A 25,395-nucleotide genomic window follows, 5' to 3' on the forward strand; every position below is an offset into this window, starting at 1 on the left:
GAAGCTGCCACCACTGCTGCCCCTGCCCTTTTGCCTGAGCACAGCTGACTAGGGGTGGCCAGGCAGGCAAGACATAGAAGCACCTGGGTACTCTGCTGAATTTTTCTATTAAAGATTTTCTGTAAATGTTTTTTTGTATTAGTGCAATTTAAAGACCTTGATAAAGTACATTTCAAGTTGATGTACTTGAAGTTTCCTCGCGTATTTGCCTTTTCCTATAGTTACAACCCACCCAGAAGATAAGGGTAACCCAGTTTCTTATTAATAGAAACCTTGGGGGAGATTAGAGTTAAGCAAAACTAAATGACTGATGTTTATATGTGTAGGTTTATTTTGGAACAATTGTGTTGCAAAGGAAAGCAGGTGTGTAGCCCTTTTGGCTGTTATTATCTTTAGTAGCATAGCATTGTAAAGGCATAAAATAAACAATTTAGAAACGTATATGGAAAAGAAAGAGAGAATGAGAGGATAAAAGTAGAAAGATACCACTGCCCATAGATCCAGCAATGAGACTTGATTGTCTGTGTCTTGGTCAGAGTCATGGTTGCCATCGTGGTCTGTTGTAGGTGGGGAGAGCCCATGAAGCACAAACTCAGTGGGTTAACTCAACTTCAGCTTTAGCCCAGGTACCACCCCTAGGGATGGGCATTTTACACTGTAGCAGCACCGTGGGTTTCTCACAGTCCTCTGGTGGAAGCTCCCAGAACTGAGTCTGGACATGCTTCTGGAGCCGTAGGTTTATGACGTCTTCCAAGACATTGCCTCTCATGTCAACGTGGTTGGGCCAGTTATGGTTGGGCCAGATTATGCCAAATCTGAAGGGATGAATGCTTTCAGACCTATGCATGAACATCCCCTGTCAATGCAAATTTCCAATGCCTTCCTCATTGAAGGTAGATGGGGGGCAGTTTTACAACTGAGCCAGTTCTGAAACAGGAGGACATTAACAGTAAAGAGTACTGCCCTGCCTCTGCAGGGTCTGCTTCTTACCTGCTTCTCCCTTACCTGGCTCAAAACCCAGCACACACATAACTCCTTGCCCCCCTTGGATAGGTGGGTGTGAAAACCTGGCCTGGCAAAGCACCCTGCTGCCTCCACAAATGGCAAAAATGTTTTAAGTCATTAACCATTAACATTCTAGTCTCTCACACTTGTAAGTCTGCAAAACCTTTAAGTGCACTAACTTAGGGTATAAAAGAATGTATTTGTCTTCCTTTAATGTGAATTGCAATGTCAGCCTAAAGAATGATCTTCTAGTATTTGGCTCCTAAGAATCCATATTATATGAGTGACACTTATTATAGCAGAATCAAAGCAGGTTGGTGTAGAAATCATACCAAGAATTCAGGATGTCCACACGCAGCTCAGATAAATTCATTTATATGAACCAAATCCAGACCAAGCGGAGAAAACAGGAATGAGGGAGCAAAAGCTTTGTAGTTCTGCACTGATATAACTTTTTTTTTTTTGGTCTTTTTATTGTGGGGTCTTTTTTTAGTTCTCCCATGCAGTATGAAATGTTGAGGCTAGCTGCTTCTGACTCAAGCTGATTTTCCTTTCTTCCCCTACAATGCATGCTAGTTTCCTGTAATTTAGCAAGAAATGTTAGATGCAGGAAATACTTGTAGTGCTATTCAAAAAAACTCCAAAGCCCATCCCTTAAAACAAGAAGTCTTTGAATCATTTCTCAAAGAAGAGCAAAACATATAAGATCAGAAAATACATACCTAATTTAAAAATGAACTGTCAGAGAGTGCACTCCAGATGTAGGCCAGAAGAGATAACCACTCTAATTTATTAAATAGAACAAGAGGCACATTTCCCTAAAAACTGCAACGTCTAGTGAAGGTGAGAGACCATAAAAAAGCATGAACATAAGATGTGGCAAGCCTTATGGGAGTTCTGTAGTTTGAAGACTAAGGGGAAAATCAACCTGTTTATTTCTGGAATTAGAGTAAATGAGGTGGAAAAGAATAGGAATATTAGGTTGACAAGTACATAGAAGGTAAAAAGATTAGAGTAAACAGCTAATTACCATATGGGAAAAAATGTTGTTTAAAATGAAAGGAAAAAATTACAGAAAGCTTTTTGATGACTTATGTTGCCTTGACTGTATGCTTTTATCTGTATTTAAAGCTCTTGCTTTGATCTCTTCTATTTGTTTTCCAAAGCTCAAAATTGGCAAGAGATGGGGAACCACCTGACTGGTGCAACTGAAGCATGGAGTTCCTCCTATGTGTTTTAATATATGCAAGTGGTCTTTAATAAACCTAATTTTGCAAAGAACATCTAGTTCAGTAGTTCAGTGACATTGGTCTATTAATGAATTATAACTTTATTGTACCATAAATTGAAGAGACTAGATGGTTTTTTTGCTTGCTTTTTTTTTTTTTTTTTAAGACATGGATTGTTTTAACCACCTAGATCTTAAAAAAAGGCTTCTTTTGGTGGGCTTTTTGTGTTTGTTTATTTGTGGTTTTTAATGATCTGTTTCAATGTCTAAGAAGCTCTTTCAGGGTGAAACGAGAACAAAAGCTGGTTTTCTGGTGGGGTTATCCTATACATACTCAATCACATATCCCTCTTGGATGATACAGAAATTAACTAGTGATCAACTAAGCTACCAATATAGTTTTTTTGTTTGTTTGTTTGTTTTTTTTTTTTTTTTTTTTTGTGAGACAGTAATGGCATCATATATCTTACTTATGAGAAATTAATCATTAAAAAATCATCTCACTAGTATCTGCCAGGTCAAACAAATTGTGTTTAGTGATGTTTCAATAAAGGATCTAAACATTTTTCTTCAGTCAGTTTTACCCTCAAAAATATCCGGATTTTGGGAAATTGTCTTATAATCAATATTGAAATGCAATTATAGATTATCCAAAATTCCATTTTTTATGTAAAGGTAAGACTACTAGTAAGAGGGGAGATGTAAGGTAATTTTTTCTGAAGCTCTTAAATGGAAGTGTGGTGGTTTGTTTGTTTTCTAAGCAGTTAATGTTTATCACACTGAGCATATGACATCCATGGTTTTTCTCATGGTTTTTCTGAAGCAGCACCTTGAGGATAGACAGGACAGTCTAAGCTATGTCAAATTGTAGGAAATATCTCTGAGTGAGTCAAAACTTGAGTATCTACTTCTAGGTGTCCTAAATTTACCTGTCTTCATCTTAAAATAAGTCCTAACACAAAAAAAAGTCTTCAGTAGGTACAAACAGGTCTTTCTTTCACTGTTTTCTGGGGAGCACATAGATGTGTTAATATAGGAAATGTAAAAACGTTATGTTTATCATAATGCTCATCACATCTACTGATGGGCTTTATTATAAAAGGTGTTAGTAACTCGTGCCTTTTTATTGCACAGGTTATCTGGATTTCAGCTTCCATCATCTATTGTGAGCACAGGATCTATCCTCACCCTCTGTTTCACCACAGATTTTGCTGTCAGTGCCCAAGGCTTCAAAGCTATCTATGAAGGTAAGAACTCTTCTTACTGGGTGTTCACTATACTTAATACATGCTTTTCATTTTGAAATGTGATGTTTCAATTCTTTTTGCGATTTGAGTAATCAGCTGGTATTGCATTAACTGTGGGGTATATTTTGTAGCATATTTAAAATGCTACTTTATTATGGACATAGTTTTGAATTTTTAATTTAATTTAAACTGATTATTTAAATTAAATAAACTAAACTGCAGTTTCTGATTGGATTTTTAAATGAAATTTGTTAGGTCTCCAAAGCTGGATTCAGAGATGGATTAATTTAAATGGTTTTCTTATTATTTCCTAAATTTTATTTTTGAAGCATCTTTAGGCAATATCTAACTTAAGGGGTGTAATGATAAAAATGAGACGAGATATGGGGCCTAAATGGTCGTGAAAATGAATCACTAATCTTCTCATTGTGGAAAATTAAAAAGACAACAATAAAAATATATATATAAAATTAAAAACAAAAAAGCAGTTGAAACTTAGTCTGTGGAAGGTGTAAGACTGCAGTGAAGACTGCAGTGAAGACTGAAGTTCTTGTTAGAAATAAGGCCAAGTATTTCTAGTGTCTACCAAGAATTATACTCATTAAACAGGAATGATAACTTTTGTACAGTTCAAAGTATTAAGGAAATGATTTTATGAGAACTGCAGCTTTTGTTGGGGTAAGTTAACAGGTACAGTGATATTAAGTCGCTTGTTGGATTATAAGAGTGTTTTGGGTGTAATTCAGGATTGTTTTCAAACTGAGTGTGTGGTGTTGCTTTGGTTGTTTTGGAGTTCTGTGTATGTTTGGATTTTTTTACTGCTTTTTAAAATTTATTTATTCATGGAAAATGCAGGGCTTCTAATACTTAAAGTTGAAGAAGGCTTATTTTCAGCTTACTTCTCAAAATCCAAGTTATTTTTTCTATGGTTTCACAGATCTAATTCTTGACTGATAGTGTTTATTCTGAAAAATTTGCCTACAATCAGTTAAGTGCCTGAAATGTTTTTATGATGCAGTTGATGTGGAACTGAATGTAGAAAGTAGTATGGTTTGATGGTAGCTCTTTACTAGGAAGAGAATTTGCAAGTGTGTAAATCCATTACACTGGTCACCACTATAGAGAAAATCACAGTACCTTAGAGACCACAGGTAGCTTCAGATGCTTGGTGAGCTTTGATCATGTTTTTCTAGGACTGTTGAAACTTTACCTTCCTTTCTTGACAGTGACAAAATCTACTCCCTATTGAGATATATATTTCTTTCACATCTCATTAATGTTTTGAAATGATAGTGTTTTTTAAAGTCTCTTCTTGAATTCAGTATGCATATTGAGGGGATTACATAAGTGTGAAAGAGGCAAAGGAGGTGTCATGAGTAGCACAAACTTCTTTGTTTTGAGCTTTTTCTCTGGGTGGGTAGCTCACAATATGTCTCTCCTTGGTAGCTCTTCCCCCCTTCCTTTGTCCCTCAAAGCCTTAACACCTGGTAAGTCAGCTAATCAGTCTCTTATTTTTTAACTAATATGGGGGCTGTGAGAAGACTTAGTTCCATTGCCATAGCTTTTATAAACTTTACTAGGTAAATTGAAAAGGAACATCAGAAATCATGAACACACCAGGAACTGTTTTTGTTGTATTGCCTCAATAGGAAGCTTTCTATGCACCTCTATTATTCTCTCTTATGAGATGCATGCAATAGCATATTTTATCCTTTTATGCAATCTGAGCAGTTTGTTTTTCGTATTGAAGAGCACAGTGAAAAAGGCTAAAGGACATCTCTTGACTGTCAAGTTAGGAACACATGCATGGAGCTACAGGCTGTAATATAATGACACTTCCTGCTGGCCTACTTTCTTGTAAAAACCCCATCAGGAAGAGCTGTAATTAACAGTGACAGACAGCACCACTTTCTGGTTAAACAACACTGCCCCCTTTCAGATTTAGGACTGTAAACCTGGCATTGTCAATGAACTTGAAATTGACGTCAAAATGTGACCTCCAGCTCTGGAAAAATTGGTGAATGTCACTCAAGTGCCAGCATTTCAGTCTAGAGACAGGCAGTGGGTACTGATGTTCTAGAAGGAATTGTAGCAGTGAAGGGTTAGGTGGTTTTTTGTGAAGGCTTGGAGTGATTTCTGCAGCAAAAGCCAGCTGATTTGCCCCATGGTTTAAGAACTTCCCTGGACTACCTGTTTTTAATAGTAACAGCTTCTGGCTTCTGTGTCATATGTGATTTTAAGACAGGCGTTAAGTTCCTCTAGGATGGGGGAATACAGACCAGATATTACCAGTCAGTAGAAGTCTTTATAATCACTCTGCCATCTACCCATCCCTGGTTAGTTTGCCTTCCTAAACTATATGACTATCCCTGGTTTTGGCCAGCTCTTTCATTCTTCTCTTGAGTAAGTGAATTGCTGCTCAGTTGGAAGCAAGGGGAGCATTGAAGTGCTACTGAATGCTGCAGCCAGCTGAGAGTTTGGGATATTATGGGTTCAGCATGCAGAGTTTGAAAAACTCAGTAGGGCACTAAACCAGTAAACAAGGCAAGTGAACCACTTCAATGGTGATCGAATGGCCTCTGAAGTTATACCCAGTATCTCTATCAGAGAGAAAACATTACATCCTCACCCCTGGACTATGATTCTGACCTGTGCCTTTTACTTAGTATATTCTTCATTTATGACCTCAGTTCCTGTGCATCAATGACATAACTGGATCCTTTGTGTTTTTAAAATGTAGAAATAAGAATGAAGCTAGTGAAACCACATTATGGCACTGTAAGTCTTTGAATATTGCTGGTATTTACATGACTTAGCCTGGTGTCAACCATATACCATGTGGATATTAACATTAACTAAATCAGATCTTTGTGGCAGTAGACCTGAGAGTTTAGCAACACTGATGTAGTTGGGCAGTTACTGAATTCTTAGGCTGAGATGTAGGTTTCTTTACTGGATCATTCTTTCACCAGATTTATATGTGTGTTTCTGAGATTTTTAACTAATAATACTTTAATTTTTCTCAGTGATCACATCAGCTCTCTAAGTTCTGGTACTGATGGAAACTTGAACTGTTCTTACTTTCTAGAAATAAAATTATCTGTGGAAGTTTCAAACATCTGATTATATCAGTAAAAAGAACTATGAATTTCAGAAGTAGTAAGTTCAGTTTATAGCATAAGTCAGTATTGGTGTTACCAATATCGAGGACAGGATGTGCCTTGGCTTGTCTGGCCCTGCTGCTGAACCAAATAGTGGCCACTGTGGTGAAACACCCCAGAGACACTTTTGGCTAGCTGGATGTTGCAGCTGGGCACATGGAGACAAGTCCAGACATGCCGGAGCTCCAGTGCCGGCGGGATGGAGCTTCCTCTCGTAGAGGGTCTGCTTCCTCAGGTTTCCTGCTGCCGGAGAAGCCTTTAAGGCTATGGTGAAGGAAAGGAGTCAGTTCTGATGGAGGGTTTAATCCAGAGTTTCTATTCTGGCCCATGGGCCTCTGAATACAGCAACAGCTCTAAGAGAACTCCTGGACCACATGGTTGTCCGTCCTTTCACCCGGGAGAGGGGAGGAGGGAAGGGATAGGGAGCCCACCAATCAGGTATGGGAGAGGAGGTCTCAAGGGACAAAGGACACCTGGATGGCCCAGTGCCCCCCAGAGGTGGAGGGCATCTTTTGAATCTGCCCAATTACTCAACGCCTTTCTGGAATTCCAGGTGTGACTGACAGTGCTCAGCAGGGGTCAGGGTGGGGAAAGGAGGAGTGATTGACACACCTGGACTAAGCCCAAATACTTCCAAGGTGGCATCACACTGCAACAAGTCTGCTTAAACGGTTAAATGATTTATTTATTAACCATTGCAATCACCCTTTCATATATAAACATAATTTTTTAGCAATGGAATTGGAGAATTGAGGGATAGTTCCTCTTTCTGTAATATATTTTTTATAATGAAATGAATGAAATCATAGGAAATAGGTTTAGGCTTTGCAGGGACTGTAGAAGGAGAAAACAAAGTACCTGGACTTGTGCAATTTTGCTTAATTTCCTGGTAAAATCAGCTTAATTCCTACTTTTCTAGACTGAAGTTAACAAGCCATTTTTTAAAAAGGTTCTTTGAGGGCTACACACAGAATTAAAAAATCAGCATTCCTGTATCATTGTAGTAGTTTTCTTTGGAAAGTCAGAAGTATTCCTCCCATGCAGAAAACTTGCTTATGTTTGGCAATAGAGACAAATGCTCTTTAAATTACAGCAGTATCTGAACTGCTATGCATATTTATAATTTGATGGTCTTTCTTCTATTAAAGTACCATGGCCTGCCTTTCAGAGAATCCAACTGTCAAGTGGAAAAAAATTAGAGAAAGTACAAAACTCATTTCACAGTGTGTTCCTAGTCATCAACATAAAATGAAATATCATGGGGTTTAGCTTATATTTGGATACACTAGTGTCTGTTACTAAACATTAAGATGCCATCTACGGCTAGCAATGCTTGGTTCAATTTAAGGATTTTAAGGGTCTTTTTTGGTTGGTAGGCTGTATTTGTTTTTTGAGGGTTTTTTGTTTGTTTGTTTAGTGGAGGGGGTTTGTTTTGTTTTGTTTGTTTTGTTTTCTTTAGGGGCTTGTTTTATCTTGGGGTTTTTTTTTTTGTGTGTGTGTGTGTGTGTGTGTGACTATATGTGGTTGTTTTTGTTGTTTCTAAACATATTTTGTAGTGTAGAATTGGTGAACAGTGTTTAAACAACATGCCAGATATACTGGACTTGGTGTTTGTCCATACCTTTCCTCAACCTCTGTTCTACAGCAGCAGCTGTTCCTTGCCAGACAAGAAAGCTGTTCTTGCTCATGAAGAAAGTCCTTCTGATCTACTTGCCTGCAGGCCATATTTTCTTTTTTCTTTTGTTCTTTGGTTTCTCAAAGCTTTCTGCTCACATCCAGCATTAACATTTATATTGTCAGTCACCTCATCCTCCCTTATGCACCTTCCCAAAGCTTCTTTTTAAATCCCTTTTGACATCAACAGCAGAAAGCAATGATGCACTTCCATGTTGTTTAGCCTTTGAAGAAATTTTTTGGCTTTTTCAACTCTTGCAGGTCTTGTTCTTCTGGAGTATCTGTTATGTGATATGGGATGGTCTTGTTTTGGTTGGTTTTTGTTTTGTGTTTGATTTTTTTTTTGTTTCGTTTGATTTTTGTTGTTGTGTTTTGTTTTGTTTTGTTTTGTTTTTTTTTCTATTACTCAATACTTTTGGCTATATAAATACACAAAAAAATTGAAAAATTTCCCCTACCAACTTAGTATGATTCTGTAAGTTTGCCAAGGTAATTTTCCCAACACTGTCACTTTTTCCAGTTAACATGGACCCAAGTGAAGATAATGGACTTCTGGACTCAAGCTAATGTTTTTTGGGTTTTGCTTGTTTCCCTCCCTCAAGTACGAGAGTACCTTTTCTGCACTCAATTTTAAGAGTAAAATTTTGCTTGTCATTTGGTCAGTGCTTGAACTGCTTCCTACTTGTTGTCCATGAGTCTGGTTAATGGCCATGCAGTTCTCTCAACAAACTGATACAATGATGAGTCTGGGAATGGATGAATAATCCAATGAATAATCTGAGGCAAATATTTCAAGTTCTCAGTAGGAAGCTAAACTGGCAAGATAATACCAACTTTATGACAACTTGTATGCATAATGATTCCCTGCTATTCCGTGTGAGATGAGTAGTCTCCTGAATCTTCAACCATTGCCAGTTAATCTCTGTGGTTTAGTCATGGGTGCTCTTTTATCTATCAGAAAATACTAAATTTTCATAGAATCATAGAAGATTGGAAAAAATTGTAAAAAATCATCTATCTCAAAACCTCATCACCACCATGGGCAGGGAGCCCTTCCGTTAGCAGATTCAATCATTGGAACAATTTTGATTGTTCCAGTGATGTGAAACTGTGCATGACTTGTGAACATCCGTGGATTAGTATATCCAGGTCAGAAAAGCTCCAAAATATTCTAATGAGTATCTAACGATGAAATTGAGAGTTAGGCAGTTTGTTCTATATTCTCTTGTGTGGGTTTTGGGAAAGATTCAGTTTGTCACGCCCAAACCTGTAAATATTTTCTATTTTGCTGTGTTTTTTGGAGAAAGAAGCAGTGTAAATTATATGAGTTTAATCTTTTTAATGTTAAAGGTACAAACTGCCTTTTTCTTAGCTTTTCTTTGGTAAGAAAACTTAACTAACATTAATGCTGTAGTAAAATGCTGCTGCTGTTGTAATACTGACAGTTTTTTCTGTTAGTGTAATTTGCTATAATACCTTTTAATAGGCTGATACATTTCTATTTTTCTATTTTTAGTTACATATCTCTTGCTATTTTTGTAGTCTGTTCTTTTCAAACTGAGATGTTTGTTGAACCTTTTATCAATATGTGTTGGTGTATGCACATGATGAAGTAAACAAAAAACTTTAAATAGTGAAAGGAGAGAATGGAAAAGGACTTTTTTTAAGGCTGAAATTTGTACTTGTACCTCTCTAGAGTCAAAGTGATTGTTTTCTGAGAATGAATTTAGGTATAGATTTCCTTTGTCAACTGCAGTTCTTATAAAGGAAAATGTTTGGGTATTTTTTTTTCTTTAGCAATTTTTCTTTAAAATGATATCATATGAATGACTGTAAATGATGACATACAGGAAAGAAATCATAATGCAGTTGAAAAACATCCCCTGATATTTCATGTATCACACCATGCCATAATTAGTAGCAGCAAAATCTCAAGGCAGAAGAGGTCTAGCAGGGCTGTGAGCCTGTTCTGTAAGATCTCTGCTACCTAATCTAGAATATAAATGATTTAGATAACAAAATATTTTTAACAATATCAAATAAAGAAAATAATTTTTAATTCTACATATATTCAGAAAACTTCTGAAAAATGAAACACTGTATTTGTGAGGAGAGATAGGTAAAATATTCTGCTTATGTTCTGAAGTGTATGAATGAGTTAAAGGAGTGAAATTCTTTTCACTTAAATGTTGAATTTCAGCAATATTCAAAGGACCAGGAATAAGAAATCTGGAATGCTATTTCCTTAAAATGTCCAAGGGCAGAAATTTCCCAAGAAGAAGTTCTAGGAAATTCTTTCCTAGAAAAAAAAGACACTGCACTGAAAATTGTGATGGAATACACCCTACTTGAATTGTCCAAAAAGTTCAATTAAATGTTGCAGGTTTCATTATCAACCCCTGATTTTTGTATCTAAAGGAAGAAGGACTTTTATTTTAAGTTATGACCATCATGTTAGTCAATTTGTAACGTCGATCAGCTGTGTTCTGCTTTCCAGCTTTCACACAGGCTCAATCTTTCCAGCTCGATCCTTAATGAGGGAAAGACATCCTTCCTGTGGCTGGTAGCCCTTGCAAAAGCAATTACATGTTTTAAGATAAGTTCTTGGAACTGTCTTTTTGGATGCCTCTGATTCCGGGATTATTTTGTGCCTTCTGGTGACTTACTGATCCATGTAAGAGCTACTGTGATTTTTGTTCTTGGTACGTAAATCGGTAACAAACATGCTGTTGGTGGTTCGTACCTTGTAATGATTTTGTGGACTTGTAGCCTCCCTCCACAAAATTCTTACTTCTGCTACTATCTGATATCACAAACCCAAAAGGAAAATGTTTTGGTAAAAGTGGGCTTACTAGAGGGAAATATTAAGGAGTTGGTCCTCTGCTACTATAAAGTGTCAGTCCTAAACCAGAACAACACGTTCTAGCATAGAAAACAGGAGTGGAAAATCAGTGTTGTAACAGGATTGCTTCTCTTTCTGTGTAGCCTAAAGAACTTACTACAGTGGTTTCATGCTGCTGCTACATCCTGAGAGATCATAATCCCAACTGTGCTGATATAAATATCCCGTTTCATGTTCTTTCTTGTCTGTCTTCATTGATGTGTGTTCATATGACTAATATTAACTTGTGAAAAACACTTCAAGAGTTGTTTGAAATGTCACAATTATCTAAGTGAAGTCATTGCCTCATCTGAATGAGTATTAAGGTTATTGTTGTGATTTAGCCCCAGGGGGCAGCTGAGCACCATGCAGCCACTCACTCACCAGCCTGACAGGACAGTGGTATGCAGGAGAGAATTGGGAAGATAAAAGTGAAAAAATGTGTGGGTTGAGATAAAGACAGTTTAATAGTTATAGCAAAATCTCCATGTGCAAGCAAAGCAAAGTAAGGATTTCATTCATTGCTTCCTATTGGCAGGCAGGTGTTCAGACATCTCCACAAAAGCAGAGCTCCATCACGTCAATGGTTATTGAGGAAAACAAATGCCATCACTCCAAACATCCCTGAGCAATGGCAGCTCTAGCCAGACTCCAACCCTGCCCGTTTGATTGCTGGGGATGACACCATATGGTATAGAAATAATCCTTTGGTCAGCTGGGGTCAGCTGTCCCAGCTGTGTTCCCTCCCAATATCTTGTGCACTTCCAGCCTAGTTGTTGACAGGACAGAAAAGCCTTGACTCTGCTGAGCAATTTCTGAAACATCCCTGTGTTATAAAAACTGTTTTGCTCACAATTTCAAAACTCCATTCTAGCTCTGATGAAGAAATTTAATTCTGTCATAGCTAGAACCAGTACAAATGTGCAGTGTGATCTAAAAATCCCACAGATCAATGTTGTAGGTAGCTTAAAAAAAGAACCCCAAACAAACAAAGAAAACCCCCAAAATAAGCAAAAATTAGTAGAAAGAGACTAGCTTTGCCTCTCCTGTTCAAAACGCTCTAGTCCTTCTATCTGGATTTTAAAATTTTAAGTTAAAATATGTTCTCTTTAAGCTGAAATAGTTTGATAAGCAAACAAGATCAAAACTTCCATAATTCTAAAATTGTGTTGGTTTTTTTTTTATTCTTTTTAAAACAAATTATCTATATAAGGAATTTAAGGAATTTGTCTCTTCTCCAAGTGCTTTTCTGGAACAAGCCATGCAATGTGACTTAACAGAGTTGGCATTTTTGTTTGTTCAATTTTACAGCCAAATGGGATTTGGTGGAATAACTTTTCATTCATAGCCATGCAGATTTGCTGTTGATAGAATTTTAGCTAAGCAGCCTGTGTCCTTCCCTACTCACTCTGTATTTATTTTAAACAGCAACTGATGTGCCAAATATGAGCATGCCAATAGTTAAAGAAGAAACCTGTTTTCTGTTCAAACTCCATTTTGCCTGAACTTTCAGCTCTGGGCTTAGCTTTTTCCTTTTTACCAATGTGGAACTCAAAATACTGCCAGCATCTTGTGCATATTGCTAAACTACTCACAGGAGATTTTTGATGCCTTTATCTATTTGGTTGAAAAGTTAAATCCTAATTTCTTCGTTACTGGATATACTTGGTAGTGCTAACTTATCTTCAGATGGTCCCAGATTAAATACAACTGTCACTTACCCAGATTTTAGTGAATCTGACTATGACTTGATTCATTTCTGGCCTTATTTGTAAAGAAAGTTGTTTTTTCCTTTGGCTGGCACAAAGTAGGGGAAGTTGTAATGGGCTTTTCAACTCTCAGATAATAAAAATGCATTTCCAGCCATACCAGTTCAGGTTTGCTGCAGTCTTTATATTGCTTATATTTTTTGTTATCTATTTTTCTTAAATTAAGTAGGATCACTTTTTATTATCAAAAGTATATCTCCGCCTTTATAGAAAAGTCTCTGCAGCTTACTAAGAGCTACTGTTGATAACTACTTTTTATTTATTATGAATCTTCCTCCAATGGCAAAGATGACTTAGGGATTGTATGTCTTTTTTTTTTTTTTTTTTTTTTTTTTAATAAGAGAAGATTTAAAAATCTCGATCTCATGTGGAATCCTTGTTTCCAGATTTTTATTCTTTTAAAATGGCAGGAGGTGTAGTGTGATGCTGGGTTGAATTAGTATTTCTGGGTTATTAGGATAGAAAATAGGAAGTTGGATTTGCTATGTTACTGTATTCAGCAGCTGTTATCCTGATTAATTAAAGGTTGTATAATTTGCTGTGTTAGATGGATAGTTAGCATATAAATAAAGTCACATACCTTGCTTTTCATCACCTCTTGTATAACTAAACCATTAATAATTGCACTTTGAATTACTTTGTTTTTTATATCCTTCCCATATATTGAAGGTTTCATTTGCATAATTTTTCAAGCTTTCCTTTTGCAGTTCAGATAATAAGGCAGATAGATGGAAGTTTGCAACAAAATATACTCATCAAAACAGACATGTCTAAAGTTTTACTAAGGTGCTGATCTTGCTATCACATGATCCTCACCTCCATGTATTTGTACTATCTATTGGACTACTTTGTGTATTGAATATCTAAATACTGTTTATTCACCCAAGTAATCTCATTAAGTTCATTAGATATATGTGTTGCTATAAATGAGTCTGCAAAACCATTTAGGGTACTTGTTAACTCTCTATTTTGTATTTGTATCCTTTAACACTTTGAAATCTTTTCTCTTATATATAGTGGAAGACTTCCTAAAACATTTCTAGAATTATTTATGCATGGAATACTTTAGAGAAATCTTGCCTTAAGGTTCTTTGAAGCTGGTTTATAGGATTGACTTCAAAAGGGCTATGGAGGCATGGAAGGCCACACAATCTCCTTGACTGTATTAGATCTGTGCCTTTCTTACACTTGCTTAACAACGCAAGGCACATCTGTGTTGTGTTGGTGGGTTGTAAACCTGAAGTCACAAGAAGGTTAAAGCAGCAGTTTTGGATACACAAAAATCTTATTTATGGGGAAAGAGTCAGCATTCTTTCTCTGTGTATCTATGGAAATCCAAAATTGTTACAGTAATCAGTCTTGAGTATCTACTCATTCTTAGTTGAGATGAAATTTTTACAGAAAAGGAAAAAAGAACGAGTGGGTAGTTATAGTTGCACAAACAATTACTGGTTTCTGCTCTTTTTTCTAGTATAATACTTATCCTTCCTATGCTCATCTCAGTCCCCTACTTGATGTTTGGATTCATCAGTTTAGGATGCACTTGAGGTTCCTCTTACTTAAAATGATTTTATATATCTTCTCTTTCTTCCATAGTCTGCAGTTCCATGTCTTATCCATACTTAATATGGTGTCCCATGCATGTTAGCTACTACTCTTTTGGTTTTTTGTTACTCATAAATCCAGTTTTGTCTGGATCTGCATTTCTGTATGTGACTATGAGTGAGTTGTTCATAGCTGTGGGCTCTCTAATGCCAAGTCTTTGTCTCATCTCATATTGTTCCTGTACATGTACTTCCCTGTATCTTTTATCCTGGACTGTATCCTTTATCTCTACTTCTCAAAGACTCAAAGCAGGCTTGTATTTCTTTGAACTATGTCATTGTGCCAGTTGCAAAATCCTTCATTCTGCATAGACTGTTTGCTAGGGCTATTAATTTAAAACTCTGGTTGTACTATCAGAAAAAAAAGAAGGCAAAAATAAAAGAAACCAAATTAGCCTTAGACAGCCAGTCAATTAGAGAAATTGCTATTGCAGCTAAATGAAGTAAAGCAAAGCTGCAGGCAAGTTTGAGAATTTCATGCAGGGTGAACCTGACTGTAGCAAGAATCAGTCCTGAGGCCTTGCAAGCCCTTTACAAAGCGTATGGTCTGTTACTGAGGATTGCATTACTGGATTAGAGGGCTTCACAGTCATAAATCACGGCATGCATAAAACAGTTACTTCCACTACAGATTTGGTTTTCAAAATTGCCAGTTTTAATCAAAGTTTTCATTAGAAGTCTCCAGAGAACTGTTGACTGTGAAATCCTTGCCTGGTACATGTACTACCCAGCAGCTAGGGTGACCCTTGCCTGACTAGCTCCCTAAATTTGTGATACCTGGATACAGAGCTATAATCATTAAATATTTCAAAAGCCAATTAACGTTAGAGGCCTGTGTTAACATTAGAGAAATAATCTCAAAGCAGAAGTGTCTGTTTGCCTTGACTTTGCAATTTGAAGGACTACCTTAGCTGTCTGTCAGTTGAGCATTTTAATCATAAAATAGTTTGGTTTGGAAGGAACTTTAAAGACCCTCTAGTTCCAACCACCTGCAATGAGCAGGGACATCTTTTTCTAGATCAGATTGCTCAAAGCCCAGTCAAACCTGACCTTGAATACTTCCAACAATGGGACATCCACGACTTCCCTGAGCAACCTGTTCTAGTGTTTCACCATAATCTTGTAAAAGATGGTCTTATGTCTAATCTAAATCTACAAAATGCTTTAAAACCTTGTCACTCTCCCTAACACTTCAGACCTTCTTAAAAAGTTTCTCTCCATCATTCCTATAATTTTAGGTATTGAAAGGCCCCAGTGGGTTTGGCCTGGAACCTTCTCAGTGGTGAGCAACTCAAACTCTCTCAGCCTTTCTTAACAGGAAAGGTGTTTTATGGCCTGCTCCTGGACCTGCTCTAAGAGATCTATGATGTTCTTGAGCTGGGGCCTCCAGACCTGGATGCTGCATTCTGGTTGGGGTCTTACAAGACCAGAGTAGAAGGGGATAGTCCCCTGCCTCACCCTGCTGGTCACACTGTGTTTGATGTAGCTCAGGATATGCGTGGCATTCTGGCCTGTAAGTGCACATTGCCTGCTCACATCTAGGCAATGCGTACTTACAGGCATCCAGGCATCTTATTCACGATTATTCCTGGATCCCTTTTCACAGGGCTGTTCTCAATCCATTCATTCTATAGCATGCGCTGATATCAGCAAGTGCCCTGTGACCGAGTTGCAGGACCTTGTACTTGGCCTGATTGAATTTCATGAGGTTTCCATGGGCCTATTTGTCAACCCTGACAACATCATTCTGGATGACACCCCTTCTGTCAAGAGTATCAACTACAAAACTCACCTGCTGAGGCTGCACTTGATCACATATGTCCTTAATAAAAGTCTTGAGCAGTATCAGTCCTGATATGACCCATGAGGGGCACCTCTTGTGATTAATTTCTATTTGGACAGTAAACTGTTGGCCACCATCTTTGGATGCAGCTATCCGCCCAAGTTGTTCTCCATTGACTGGTCCATCCATCAAACCCACATCTTTCCAAATTAGAAGTGAGGAAATCTGTATCAAGCATCTTGCAGAGGTCAAAATATTGCTTTGAGGTTCAGGGACTTGAAAGATGAGGGAAGAGCACTGGCCAGTGAAAACAGAGACAAAGAAAGTCATCGAGTAGCTCAGCCTCCTCCATGTCCTCAGGAAGAATTTTTTCAGGGAAAGGGTGGTTAAACATTAGACTGGACTACCCAAGGAGATGGTGGAGTCACCCTGGAAGTGTTAGGAAATTACTGGGTATGGTACTTAGTGCAGTGGTCTAGTTGAGATGGATCAGTTTAAGAGTTGGATTGCATGATCTTAGAGGACCTTTCCAACCTAAATGATTGTGCGATTCTTGATTTACTGGGGAAGTACAGTTTCCTTTGTCTTCTTTTTCTGACTAACACACCTGCAGAAGCTGTTCATATTGTACACATCCCTTGCCAGATTCAGCTCCAGCTGTGCCTTCCTTTGGTTTCTTGATCCCGTCCTTATATTCCTAGGTTCCATGCCTATATTCTTCTCAGGATTTGTATCTGCTTCTTAATCTAAGATTTAGACCATGTACCCAGCTTTACAGAAAGTCAGCATTTGAACTGAAAGGACCTTTAGTAGAAATATGTGCTTCATCTCAATGAAAATCCCTCTTACTTGAAACATAGTTTGAGAATGCTATCTTATTAGGTAAGTTTTGATTTTTCTACATATTTGAGTTCTTTGGTTCTTTGGAAATCTTTCATTTTGGAGGCTGGAGAGAAGTCATGAAACTTTCTAAACCAGAGTGGGTCAGGCTCTCCCATTTCTGTTTTGAGATGAAAAACTGGTTTTCAAAGCCAAAACTTGTGAAAAAACTGGTATCTCTGCTGCAACATGTGTGAAATTTTGCTGACTTCTTAGAAGATGCAGCGAATTTAATGTATACTGCATATGTGTCTTCCTGGTGGCAGCAGAGGAAAACTTGCACAATCATCCTCTTTGAATTTCTTGGGTGACTGTGGGTACTTTGTAAGTGAAGAAGTCTCCTAAACTGACTAGAAATTAGATTTGTGCCTGCCTGGGTTTTTACCTTCCCATGCAGCTTGGCTCTAACAAAGAAACTGCAGGGCTTTTTGGTTTTGGGTATTTTTGGGAGGTTTTTTTTTGTTGTTTTGGTTTGGGTTTTTTTGTTGTTTTTGTTTGTTTGTTTGTTTGTTTGGTTGGTTGGTTGGTTTTTAACTAATAACTTCCTGGGCTTTAAAATCTTATTCTGCATATTTGTATTTAAAATGTCAATTGTAATAAAGTACTGAGAAGGTGCATTTTGGGGAAAAATGAGTTAAGCAGTGAGTGATTGGACAGCTGTAGGATACTGCAGTTATCTTCAATGCTGTCAAGTTAGCTCTTCGGTAAAGCAAATGGCAACAGTGATTCAGTAAAAGAAAGTGGAACATATTGGAACAAGTGCTGCTTGTTTGATCAATCTTCACCTGGACAAAGAAAAAGCTTTTCCAGCATTGGGTTGTTGTAGTGTGTGCTTTTATTTGGTTGGTTGTTTTTTTCTGACTTTAATCATGATGAAATCTTCACGCAAAATAGCTTATTTAGCAAAAGAATTCTTTAAATGAAAGAAGAACCCCCCCGACCCTGAATGTGGTGGAGTATGTATAGTGGAGTATGTGGTGGAGTATAGTGGAGCTCAGTCTTTTTGCAGATAATTAGTTTTCTGGGAGCCTCACCAGAATTCTATGACAACTGCAAATTCTAAAGATTACTTCTCTTAGCTTTGGAAGAATGCTTGTCAATTGTGGGTTTCATTCGTGTTTAAAATGTAGCTTTTAAAAGAAAATTGAGAATAAAACAAAAGTTAAAATATTATTCTCTGTTGCATGATTTGCAAAATTAAATGTCATAATCACCTTTTAAAAGGTTTATGAGAGCGTAGATGTTTTTTTCAGTGCTTAGGTCATACTCAGCACTTCAAAGGCCTTTTTCGGATTTAGCTGCCCCTCAAATCTTCTTTTGGTTATTTTTTATACTTAGATAATAACCAACAAAAAACTTAAATCTTTTTCTTTAAAGATATGTAGAAGTTTAAAGATATTATAATGTAGAGCTCTATATTATAATGTAGAGCTCTACATTATAAGAATTTGATTTTCTGTTTGGGTTGTGTGTGCTATGGTCTGTGTGAGAGATAAGGGAGCATAAGTGGGAAGAAAAGAGAAAATATGTTCCTTGTAGGCTTAGTTATTTCAAGCTGTTGTTCGTGAAACTCATGATCAATTCAGAATTTAGTTATTCTAAAACACAGGTTTTTGTGGGTTTAATTTTTTTTTTCCTGGACTACTGGTGTGAATGACAAATGCAAGAAAAATATACTGCTTGGAGTTTTTTGTCTGGGTTTTTTGTTTGCTTTTCTATTGTATTTATTTCCATTTTCTAATGATTAGTTTGGTTTGGTTTTTTTAGGTAGCAGTAGAACCGACTCTACTTCTTGCACATTGAACCTCTAAATCCTGGTTATTGGAAACTTTTCACTCAGAAAAACAAAAATGGTAGTGGCATTTAAAATATCCAGACCAAACAGAAACCAAAAGAAGCACAAACCAAACTCACAAAACCCACAAAACAATAAAACCTACACAGTAATTTACTAAACTCCGGGGAATAAATACAGAATACAACCTGAATACAGCCTTTGGTAACAACTAGTAAAATGTGAGAGGAGGTATTGGTAGAAGTATTGCTGTAAACTTTGTAGGTTTATTTATTGATTTATTTATTCATTGTTTATTTTATTCTGCTACCCATTTGCTATTGGACAGGCAGAAACAAGGCACATACGTGTTTTTTGGTTTGTCCCTCCACTCCTATTATTATCAATTGCAGATCCATTAGAGTTTGCAATTAATAAAATTGTTGCATCTACAGACCCATGTCAAAATAATACTGCATTAACAGATTTAGGAAATCACTAGTTGTTTTGTAGGCATTTTTTAAGGAAGTTTACGATTACAGTCTTTTTAAAATTAATGGTCATGACTTCTACGTATCAGATGTCATATAGAAATCAAGATCTCACAACCATTAGTGGTTACTAGCTCACAAAGTTTTCTAAGATTAAGACAGTCCATTGTTATAACTGGTGTGATTGTGCTCAGTCAGTTTAAAATGTTCTCAGATGTTTTGTGGAACTCCCTAGGGTTTAATATGGTGCAAATTAAAAATTGTGAAATTAGTGGAGTAACTTCATGGAAAAAAAATTAGTTCAGAGAGCTCTCATATTACTGTCATTTTCAAGATACAGATTTTTTTCTTAGTATATTTTAAACTGCTGAGCTCTCTTACCTCTGAGAACGACTGTTCTCAGACACTGCTTATGTTAGTAACTTGTCTAGTTGTCTAAGTGTTTTTTTCAGATCAAAGTTGACATTATATGAATATTCAAGAACAGTAGTAGTAACTTTTTTCAGTCAGTGTACCAGCCTACATTGGTACAATGGAAAAAAACAATTCTTTGTTTATAAATCCTAATTATAATCCTAATTATGGTATATTTGAATAGTAACTATGGAATGATGGGCCAAAATTAGTGTCTTATTTTGTGTTTTGGTGCTTTTGTATTTTTGTGCCATGATAGGTAAATTTTAGTTCAATGGAAGTACAATGCTGAAAATGGTAAAATTGATGCCCCAAACATGTTAATTAAGCTCTGTATTATTGTGTTTTGAAGTGTCAAGACTCAACAAAACTGGTAACAAGGTTAAATTACTTGTGATACAAAATTGAAAGCAAAAAGTAGAAAATGAGTTGATGAGACTGCAGATGGCAATAAGAAGGGATAAATCCTATGAGGTCCAGGTGTTTGAGTTGAGATCATAGGAATGAATTGTCTTGGACCTAAACAAAGCATTAAAATGAGTGGGTCTGTACAAGCTAAAAGAAACCATGAATAGGCCAGTGTTAAGTTTACCTGTGAAGTATTTGCATGAATATTGAAAGTATTTTTAAAATACCCCAGGGATTTAAAATATATTACAAAAAACCCCTATGATATTAACAGAACAGGTAGTAAAGGCAAAACTATTAAACCACCTTTAATACTGTGTGAAGTGACAAAATATTGGCTAAAAAGCTATGGTACACTAAATTGCAGCTCATTAATATCAAATTAATCACCTTCTGATGAACTGACAGAACTGAAGATTTTTTTAAGGGAAGAGAAGAAAAACATTAGAATATAATAAATGTGAAAAGTTAATTTAGATTTTTTCTTGTTTGGCTTATGTTGGGAAATAGTTTTCTTTGAAATTCTAACTGGTTTAGGGACATATATTGGAGGCGTGAAATTGGAAATATTTAAAGCTAATTAAACATTGCAAGAGCAATTTTCTTTATCAAAACTTAGGGAACTTCTTAAAGTCTAGACAATTTCTACACTATTTAACTGAGATTTACGCTTACATTACATTGACACACATGGTAATGGGAATATGTATGGACCTCTCGGGATGTGTGTGCTGCATTAAAAAAAAGGTTGGAGCCCATTCCTCCCTATTACCTTTTGATTAATGTCATGTATATTGTTTTTTTTTGTGTCAGAGAAGCAGCTCTAATACTTAAGTCCTCATCCCTCTGGTATCACAGCTATATCCAAACTAAGCATAATTCACTTCAATTTGCATGTGACATATGCCATGACGTACTCATTTCAATGAAGTCTTAGCTGCTTGTACTACAGAACTTTAGGTTAAAGAGGGAAAAAAATCTGCAGCAGATCTCCCACTCCGTAGATACACTAAAAAGACAACATGTGTGTGAGCAAAAAGTACAAATAATTGGAGAGATTAAGACCTCCACTTTGGTTGCAGACTGTGTCTCATCTCTGTGGCTCAGGTTCTTCCTGTGCAGCCTTTCCCCACTGGAGAACACGAAGCAGGCAGTGTGCACACTGACACAACACAGCTTCCCTTGTGCTGGCAGTTCCCAATATGCTTTTCCCAACTTGCATTGCATATTGCCAGGAGTGGCTATGTGGCTATAGAAGTAAAAGTACTGTAGTCTACTAACTGAAACAGGGAGGTTCCCTCACAGGTTAAATCAAAACAAATCTGTCTTGTACTGGACAGGAGGCAAGGAGAGGACAACTTGTATTGTCAGAACTCTTGATTGCATTGATCAAATGGTGTTTTGATATTGGTAGGAATTATGAGATTGCTTACTATGGTTGAGTTAGACTGACATGTGACTTACCGGAAACAACTTCTGTTATATTAACAGGCAGCCATTCTTTGCTATTTCCATATCCTTACACAGACTTCAAAATATATGTGTATAGGCAGAGCATTTCTACTAGAAATGAACATCTGAAGCTATAGCATCAAATCAAGGTAGTCCCAATGTAGTCCATTCTTACTACTTTCTGTTTAAGAACTTTATCTCAACTTTTCTTCTTAGACTTAGTTTCTGAAAAGGTTCTACTGTAAAATTTTAATTCTGGCATTTTGTTTCTTCAGAGAGTAGCTGTGAATAAATAGGTGAGTAGCCAGTTAGTGGCTAAATTCTGGATTGGTCACTTCACTCTTTCATCAGCTTCTTTCTAGCTATAAAAGTGCAAGTAGGTTGACTCTTACAGGGATTTTGAAATACTTTATTAAAAAGTATCACAGCAGTATCATACCTTACTTGTATGTTGTATATGGGGATATTCAACCGAACCTTAGACCTGTAAGGAATTGAAACATGTAGAAGTCTTTTTTTTTTTTTTTTTGCTACTGAATTGTAAATGGCACACCATAGCCTTCTGAATGTTGGCTGGAAAAATCTAGTGGACATTGCTCCTAAATGATTACAAGCTTCTCCCCAGCCCATGCGATCAACTTCCTTCAGCACTTCTGTTTTGTTTTTGCTAATGGTCATATAAAACTTTCATTTCCTAGAACATTTTTTAGTTTTTACTTATTTGTTCCTGATGACCTCCGCTGACTTCATCTTGATGTCTCAATATCCAAGAAAAAATTAGTGTTTATAATCAGAGCTCATTTGAACATTTTCCTTTCAAGGCACCTAATAAGTAATAGTTGCCTATAAGGACGCATTTCTGTATACCTAGAAATCTTACATAAACTGAATTAAAATGAATTTTTATTTCAATTTTGTACAAAATTCTATAAAGCTTTATTGTTTTTATAAGCCTATTATAGTTAGTTTTAGATATCTTTCAGGTTGAACCACATCTAATACATAGTGTCTACCTATAGTGAAGAAATTAATCTTAACATCCATATTCCTTCTCCTAGATATTTCTGTTGTCAGAGATATTGAAAAGACAAACAGGGAGGTAAAGATGCTTGCTGTAAGCAATTGCATGGGTCATTAGTTAAAATGAGTGTTTAAATGGATAAATGATGCCCCTTCAGATTATAAACACAGGCCTAAATTATTAAAAATGCATAACTCAGCGCAGTTTTATGATCACTAGTTGGGTGTTCAACCCCTAGCTGAAACATAAAACTGAAAATCTTTTAAAGTACTGTATCATATAATTAAATTTGGTTGTTATAACATCTGATACATTATACTATGATACATGTCTGATACTTGCATTTATACTGAAACATGTTAGAGTGAATAATATATTACTCCTTATATTTAGAGACCTTAGGAATTAACACCAAAATAGATGGAAATGTATGCCTGCCTTCTGTTGCTTCTCTTGCACACAAAAAGTAGTTATAAAAACACACATTCATTGTGACATTAATAAATAAGTTAATTCTGATATTTTTGAACTATGTTCTTGTTGCAAAAAGACTTTGAGTTTTGATTAAACTCTGTTTCTTCACATTCATATAATCATAAAGTGTGCCTGCAAATTACTTAATTACTCATCCAAACTTTATTTTTTTTTTAAAGTGTGTTTGGAATGGCAGGAGTTTAAAATTTTAACTTTTAATTAGATAGGTTGGCTGCTATACCTTTTTGTGAATGTTAAACTTAATATGGTATTGATGGCAACTCCATTTTTACTGAGAGGCTACACAGACTGAAGTTAGAGTAACCTAATCTTCTGTGGGGACCCAATCAAAATACTCCACAAAATACTCCAAGATGCAATTTCTTTCCCTGAAGTTAAAAATTGAGAACAAACTATGGAAAGCCTTCAAGGCCTTTATGATTTGAATGATGCAAAGAGGCTCTTGTGCAACTGCTGATGTACAGTTCTCATTCTGATGTGTAAGTGGACTTCTCCTGGGTTCCCTCTTATGATTGAAAAAGCCAGAAACCAATTAAACAGATGGTGATCCTCCCTTCTTTCTGCATGAGCTTGCACAGCAGCATCAAACCACCAGGGAATAGCAGAATGCCTCTTCTGGTGGAAGATTGCTCTTGAAACGCAAAGATCATGCCTAATTTTCAGGCAGTGTTCCATTTTGAGATGTGGTGTATCTCTGTTCTACTTTTTCAGAACAAGTAGATTGCAGTCTGTTGGATGAGTTGTTGTAGATACTGAGCACCAGGAGCTATATAAAAATACTGTTAGATGAGTGGCAGACAGTTATTAAATCAGCAAAGTGATTTGCCACCAAATGAAGTGATGGGCTGAGTGAGATCCAAAAATATCTCTGCTCTGGACTGAGAACTATTAAACACTTTTGGGAGCAGCCTGAGGAAGAAACAGGTGCCATTTCATTGCAAATTGCATTAGAATAGCTGTAAGACCAGGATATAATGGTATAAGCATAAACAAGGGAAATGATCTGAAGGAAAATAAACTCTCCGAACAAATAAGATGGCAGTCAGAAAAGGAGTGACAAACTTTTTTACTTTCATATAGTTGGAAGCTTTGCGTGTGTACTACACATTTCAGGAGAGACCAGCTAGAAAACGTTACCCTAGGAGACAGTTTGAAAGCGTGTAATGGATCATGAGTGAGCATCATTCTACTGGGGGGAAGAATCAGTGCTACAGTTAGAGGGAAAATAAGTTTAAGAATTCTGAAATACTCTTCTGTATCTTCCTGCTAAGGGCTTGCATCTTACTCTAGGCAGCACAATTCCAGAAACATGTAGACAAAGAATTTCCAGAGAACAGCAGCAGAAATAATGAGAGAGCAAGATTACTTAACTGAAACTTTGAAAGGAAATAATTCTCAAATCTCAACAAGAGTTGATAGTCTTTATATATGTAAAAAAAATAGTATGAAAAGGAATTCAAATTACCTTTCACGCATCTGCTCCAGGCAGAAAGAATAAGCATCGTTCACTTTTATTTTAAGTATAGTTATGAAGTTCCTTTTTTAGTAGTGTGACAGTTAAAATTTGTTTACCTTCATTCTTGAACTGTCATTAAAGAGCTGCTGCTGTTCTAAAAACTGTATGTGTATGGAGCTGCACTAGGAAACATAAGCTGAAATAGACTATTTTAAATGGATGAGTTGTGTCTAGTTAAATAACCAGAATTTTCTTACACAATTCATTGTTTAATTTGTGCCATTATGATGAATTCTAATTATTTTAGTGATTCATAATTTCATGAAATTTCATGTTCAAAAAGAACAGAAGTAGGAAAAATCTTCAAATTACCTTGTTTCTGTCAGTCTAAATATCCTGAAACTTCAGTGTCTTGTGAAATGGAATATATTTTCTATAGCTTCAAGCTCTTGATAGTTCTTGATAGTACTTTGTTCAGTTTGACAGTGCCTGATGAAAGCCATTTTATTTTTTTTCCAGTTTATCGGTATTGGGTTAACATGGCCAGGTGTTAGGGGGCAGATGCAGCCAGGGTCAACCCACCAGATTATCTTTCTTATTCAGAGCTTTAATTACCACATAAATATCCTATTTTAGCAGTATTACATTTGTAG

General features: G+C 36.4%; 1 protein-coding gene across 1 annotated transcript in view; it reads left to right on the forward strand.

The window, feature by feature from the left end:
* CSMD1 (CUB and Sushi multiple domains 1) overlaps window positions 1-25,395 on the forward strand; it is a 1,093,428-nt gene that overhangs the window by 326,501 nt on the left and 741,532 nt on the right. The window contains exon 3 of the mRNA XM_053974810.1: window positions 3,368-3,480. Within this exon, the coding sequence (XP_053830785.1) occupies window positions 3,368-3,480 (113 nt within the window). The remainder of the gene's footprint in view (window positions 1-3,367; window positions 3,481-25,395) is intronic.

The sequence above is a fragment of the Vidua macroura genome, chromosome 3, assembly GCF_024509145.1.
Source record: "Vidua macroura isolate BioBank_ID:100142 chromosome 3, ASM2450914v1, whole genome shotgun sequence".
Classification (NCBI taxonomy): Eukaryota; Metazoa; Chordata; class Aves; order Passeriformes; family Viduidae; genus Vidua; species Vidua macroura.